The sequence below is a fragment of the Pollachius pollachius genome (genome assembly GCF_949987615.1).
Source record: "Pollachius pollachius genome assembly, chromosome: 3".
Lineage (NCBI taxonomy): Eukaryota > Metazoa > Chordata > Actinopteri > Gadiformes > Gadidae > Pollachius > Pollachius pollachius.
In genome coordinates this window covers 14,461,229-14,467,909 of record NC_136936.1, presented here as the reverse complement: position 1 = coordinate 14,467,909, position 6,681 = coordinate 14,461,229, and the positions used below count along the sequence as shown (strand labels likewise).

Genomic DNA, 6,681 nt, shown 5'->3' with positions numbered 1-6,681 from the left:
AAAAGGATACCAATCGACTATACACACTTACTGAAGCCTATGAACACACACATCCACATATTAAAGCCCAAAAGGCAAGGCAACTTTATTTATATAGCATTTTTCATACACGAGGCAGACTCAAAGTGCTTCACATAGAAACATTGACAAATAATAAAATAAAATAATAGATAAGTAAAAGAAAACAGATAGAAAATAAAGGCAAAGTTCAAAAAGCATTTTAGAAATTGCAATGTATTTAAGATCAGATCAACAGTCTCTCTGGTACCCACGTTGGGACTCTAACCCGCCCCAAAGGAACTTGGTCCTTTCTCTGGGACTCCAACCCCGATTCTGAGACTCCAACCCGGATTCTGGGGCTCTAACCCAGACATAACTCGGGTCTCAAACCCTTCAAAGTTATCTCTCTGCAACAGTCTCTCTGTTATCAGATAATGTATCTCTCTGGTAAAAATAGAAAATAAATGCAACGTTAAAAATTTAATCATAATTTTAGTGATAAAATAGAAAATGAAGGCAAAGTTAAAAAAGCATTTTAGATGGTGCAATGTATTTGAGATTTAGCAGAAAGCTAAAAGCAAACATAAAAGTCTTCAGTCTTTTTTTAAAAGTGGCCAGAGTTGGGGCAAGTCTTAAATCCTCAGGGAGTTCATTCCAGCAATTTGTTGCATAGTAACTAAATCCTGCTTTCCCATGTTTAGTGTTTACTCTGGAGATAATGAACAGATTGGTCTCAGAAGATCTTAGTGGTCTAGAAGGGTTATGTAGTGGAAGCCTATCAGTTAAATATTTTGGCCCTAAACCATGTAGGGATTTATAGGTTAGCAACATGATTTTAAAATCAATTCTCTGACCTACAGGAAGCCAATGTAACGATTTAAGAATTGGTTTAATATGTTCAATTTTATAAATTATAACACAAACACACGCACACACACACACACAGACACACACACACACACACACACACACACACACACACACACACACACACACACACACACACACACACACAGAGACCGAGAGAGAGAGAGAGACACAGAGTGAGATGACTCACAAATTATTGTACCTACGCACTTAATACACGAGAAGCAAAGCATAAACATCATTATTCTTTCTTTTTTTTATCAACACAAATTCCACACAAACAAGCTTTTTGGCAATGGGGGCAGCGAGGGGAAAATGAACTAACAAAAATCACACACAATACAAACAGAACTCACAGGGCGACACACACACACGCAAACACACCAACTTGTATAGACCAATTCACACAACACAAAAACAACTTAGAAGCACAAACATGCACCAGAGCAACCACAAATGTACACAAACACAAAGACACATACCCACACACGTGTGTACGACCACATAAGCAACAAATGCACACACATATAAGAGTACACAATAGGCACACACAATGTTTATCAATGATCTTTATCAGGATGGTCCTTGAGGACAGGAGATGGTTGGGTGTGGGTGAAATCCACCGTGTATGAGAGTTGTAGTCGCCGCCATTGCTGATAACATAATGTAAACTACTTTAAAGCAAAGCAGCTTTGCGTGCTCACTCAATCGGGCTCTGTACATCTTTCAAGTCGACTTGCATGCGTAATACTACCTTTGTAGCTCAGCTCATGAATATTTATGAGATTTTCGTAAACCTGTTTGGGAAAAAAGGATTGCGGCCTGGCATTGATTGGCGAAGCATAGTGGCTGTGGTTACTGCCTTCAACTGAACTCCAGGATAGAGAGAGAGACAGAGTTTGGCTTGTGTGACAGCAAATATTCAGTGTTGCATTTTGCAACGAACACCAGTATGGCCTTGGCTGGGCAGCAACTGATTTCCACATATGGGTGTGCTTTTGTATTGTTCAGACTAACAATCAGACTAAATAAGTAAGTGACACTCCTGTTGGAGGTCAAGCAAAAAAATACTCTCCTCAAAAAAAAACCTTACTTACAAATTTCTGCAGATCTTTTAACATTGGGCTATTTTATTTAAACAGATCTGTGGATTGCTACACTAAGGTTGGGCTCCGCCATTGTTTCAAAAGCTTAGCTTTCTAAAGCCATTGTTGTAGACTGCTGTGCCAGTTCTTCGAACTTTAAGTCCCTTCCATCATTGATTTGTTTCCTATATCATTTAGCAAATTTTAAAAATTCTTACAACCGCGCTCAAGACCAGAGTGATCTGCAGAGAGAAATAGAGTGTGAACTTGTCAGATGAAGACGGTCAAACAAGGTTATCTATGGAGCCTCTAATCTGTGGAACATGCTCCTACTGTGCGGAGAAGGGCTGGCGGATATCAGAGGATGGCTCCAAAGCCGATCCCTCTTGTTTACACTGAAAAAAATAACTCATAAGATTTACTTAAAAAATGTATTGTATGTATTTGCACGCAAATGATTCAAGTAAAATGTAATGCTGCAATATCAAGTAACACTAACTTGCCAGTATCAAGTAAATTTTACTTACCATAAAACATAACAGTTGTGAAAATAGTAAGTAACATTTACTTAATTACATCCAAGTTTTAAGTTATATTTATTTAAACAAATTAAGTAAAGTCTACTTGTTTTTCATAGTCAAGAACATCATTTTCCTCAAAATTCTAAGTTAATTTGATATATCTGTAGTATTTGCTGTTATGACGTAATTTAGTAGATTTTAATTATTTTCTTGTGCTTGACATTTTAATTTACTTGGTTGCATTACGTTACATTACTTACTAAAATTAGGTAATCATTGCCAGTTTTCTTTTGATAAATGTTACCAAATAAATTTAACCAATACTCTATGCATTTAATATATATTGATCACATATCACACAACTAAATTACAATGAAATTAAACTTGATTAAATGATTATTTTCATTTTAAAACACACAAACATGCTCTAAACAACTTCAGGGAGACATCGACTGGATCCTCATCAGCACCATGGACGACGAGTATTTTGAGGATGTGGTTACTGACATCACTTCGGCTGTCCTCCTGCATACAATGTACAACAAAAAGGAAGAATGTTATTGAGAAACAAATAATAGAACTGCGTGAATCATTCGAAATGACTTCATTATCAGGGAAGAAGAAAGAGACAAGAATATCTCTTTTCCTTTGTCTGCTTTCCTCTTAAATTTAAAGACCAGACTGGAACCGGAAACGGAAGTATAGGTTGGTTGTAGTCTTTTCGCTCAATTCTCCGTACCAACAGTAGGGCTAGAACCGAGCGAAAAGACTACTACTACTACTACTACCCGATTCCGTTTCCAGTCCAGTTTCCGTTTCATTTACAAAATGCCGATTTACAAAATGCCAAATAAAACACGACAACTGTACAACTGTATTTCGCTACGATACTGGATAAGGAACATTAACGAACACCACTAACCACTCGATGAGTTTCACATTTTTGAAAACGAACGTTTAGGGTCGTTTTTGTATGCCGAGATAGACAACCATTGTGAAGCAGGAAGGGGCGATTCGAAATTAGCCAAATACTCGAGACAGGGCCAATATTCAAAATTTCGGTGTTAACCACTCTATTTCATCCTAAACAACCCAGAAAGTGGGCTCAATGTTCAAACTACCGGAATTCATACTGTAACGAGCTGGGTTAATGTAGTTCGGTTATTATGCGTTCAGCAACAATGCAAATGTTCTCATGTGTTGGGTTATGCACTAATGTTATTAGTGGGGGTTAATAAGGGATTGACAACGTGAGGGAGGGTCCGGAAGCGGGGGGTGGTGGTAGTGAGACCTGTGTTACGGCTAGATGTACAAGTGGTCACGGCCAACAGTGATCGGAGATAAACTGTGGATTTATCAAATAAAGAGCAGGATTGTAAGCCGGACATCGACTGTTTATTCAACGCTGCACCACGTGAGGTGGTCGTTACACTGGTGTCAGAAGTAAAACGACGGACTGGTTCTTCTCCGGTGTTCGCCGTTATCCTAGCGTCTTGCGGACCCACCACGGGGTGCTGCTGTTTGTACCGCCAACGGACATGGCACACGGGAGCGGAGCGCGGCCGAAAGTTAAGGAGGAGGAGGGGAGCTACGGTTATGCCCTTGCGGGGGGTCTGGCGGCGGAGTTTGAGCGCGCTGCGGAGACCAGGGCCCGCTTGAGGGAGACGGCGAGGCACATGGCATGCGACGCGGGAATGGGCTCCACCGACCCCCGACGGAGCAGAGGATATGGCGGAGGCTCGGTCGCAGGCACGTCGGCTCCTCCAGAGCATGACAGCGGAGGGAGTGCACAGCCTGCGTGTCAGAGGGGCGGTGCCTATACTTCCCGGGCCCCGTGTAAAACACCAAAGTACTCCGGTAAGGCAGACTGGCAGGCGTTTCATGCCCAATTCGAACTGTTGTCACAAGCTGCAGGCTGGTCGGAGGATGATAAAGCGCTACAGCTAGCGTTATGCCTTACGGACGACGCACTGGCATTCCTGTTACTGCTCAGCCCAGAGGAACGAAATAATTATGAGGCTCTTGTTGGGGCTCTGCAGAGGCGTTTTGGACATTGCGAACAGCCCGGTCTCCTACGCTCTGAACTTTCCATCAGGCGCCGGCGGCCTGGGGAGCCCCTCCGTGTGCTAGCTAATGACATTGAAACTCTAGCTAGGAGGGCTTATGCCCACATGCCCCCGGAAATACAGACGGAGCTTGCCAGGGACCAGTTCGTCCAAGACATAACCCCCAGGGAGCAGCGCATTCAGACCCAGCTCGCCCATCCCCGCTCCATACAAGAGGCTCTGGAACTGGCTCTGGAGAGGGAGATTGTGGGGGGCGGGACCATGGGAGGCAGCCCTGAGGAGAGTGGTCCTACAGTGAGAACCGCTGCATGCACTGATGCAGCCGAAGTAAAGCCTGCATGGGTGGCTGAAATTACCGAATTAATACGGGCTGTCTCCATGCATTCGCCGCAAAGTGCCACACAACATCGCCAACGCCCCCTGGTCTGCTGGGGATGCGGACAACCTGGCCATCTCCTCAGACAGTGCTCCAAGCATTCCAAAGACCAGGGAAACGGCCCGGGGCCTGTATAGATGGGACAGTACGGACCCTGGGCACGGTGTCCCGTGCTGTTGCCGCAAAGGATAGAGGGGCCCAACAGCACAGACGGGGGAGAGGGGCTCCACTCCCCCCTGAAGCAGACGATAACACAGAATCCACGATGGTGGTGGATTGGACTCATTCGGGGAATTTCTGCCATGTTCCCGTCACCATGCACGGGGCCCCACACACAGCCCTTGTGGACACGGGCTCCACAGCAACACTGATGAGGCCAGATGTAGTTCCGGCAGGGACACAGTTGGAGCAGACTACAGTGCAGCTGAGGACAGTGAATGGGGAGTTGGCCCCTATGCTTGGTAAGGGGAGGGTGACGTTGAATGTGGGAGGTCTGTCAGTGGATTTCACTGTATGGGTGGCGCAGGTGCAGGACCCCTGCATACTGGGGCTGGACTTTTTGAGGGCTGCAAGCTGTCTGCTGGACCTGGGGAAGAACACATTGACATTTCCCGGGGGCCCCAGTGTTAAGCTGATACCGCCCACCCAGTCCCCAAAGCCACACCCCCTGGTCAGGACAGCCATGGAGACACACTGCCATGACACAAAAACCCCAGTAGAGAGAAATACCCCCCCTGTTAGCAGCTTCCTGCCACTAGTGCCCCATGCCCCCAGCAACGGTCAGCCCCCCTCTGCACATGCCGAATCATCTTCCCCAGCCAAGTCAACTACGGTGGGGGAAACGGACAGGTTGTCGGCGGTGAGAGGGATATGGAGACAGAACTGTGGCCAATTGGAGCAATGGCAGCAGGAGGAGCTGTGGAAGGTGTTATCTGACTTTATGGACATTTTTGCACTAACAGACAATGAAGTGGGCCTGACACACCTGGTTCAGCACGAAATAGACACTGGGGATGCACGGCCGATCAAGACGCGTCCCCGGCGTCTCCCCATGGCTCACCGTGAGCCTGCAGACAGAGCGGTTGAAGAGATGCAAAGAGATGGCATTATTGAACTGTCGGACAGCCCCTGGGCCTCGGGAGTGGTGATGGTGTCGAAAAAGAGGAGCACCAAGATGAGATTCTGCGTGGACTACAGACCGCTGAACAGTGTGACAAAAAAGGACTCATATCCATTACCCAGGATCGATGAGTCATTGGACTTGGTGTCTGGCTCTTCCTGGTTCTCTTCACTAGACCTGCGAAGTGGATACTGGCAGGTGCCCCTCAGCCCTGAAGCAAGACCAAACACTGCCTTCTGTACGGACAGGGGGTTGTGGCAGTTCCGGGTCCTCAGTTTTAGCCTGTGCAACGCCCCAGCCACCTTCGAGAGACTCATGGACAGGGTGCTGGCTGGCATCCCCCGTCAGAGATGTCTGGTGTATTTGGACGACATCCTGGCCCATGGGAGCTCCTTCCAAACGGCCCTGGAATCGCTGAGGCTGGTGCTGCAGAGAGTGGCGGCGGCGGGCCTAAAATTACACCCGAATAAGTGCAGCTTCATGAGGAAGGAGGTGGAGTTTCTGGGTCACAGACTGGGGGGAGAAGGCATCAGCACACTGGAGGAGAAAGTCCATGCAGTGAGAGACTGGCCGACACCAACTGACCAACGACAGCTGAAGAGCTTCCTCGGTCTGGCCTCATATTACAGAAAGTTTGTGCGAGGTT

The 6,681-nt window shown here is 46.4% G+C and overlaps 1 protein-coding gene across 1 annotated transcript in view; it reads right to left on the bottom strand.

Annotated features, from left to right (window-relative positions):
• Window positions 1–340: 340 nt before the first annotated feature.
• The window catches only part of LOC307073361 (P2Y purinoceptor 2-like), a 28,288-nt gene continuing 21,947 nt past the window's right edge, over window positions 341–6,681 (bottom strand). The window contains exon 5 of the mRNA XM_079733147.1: window positions 341–2,998. Coding sequence (XP_079589273.1) covers window positions 2,876–2,998 — 123 coding nt within the window. The 3' untranslated portion in view covers window positions 341–2,875. The remainder of the gene's footprint in view (window positions 2,999–6,681) is intronic.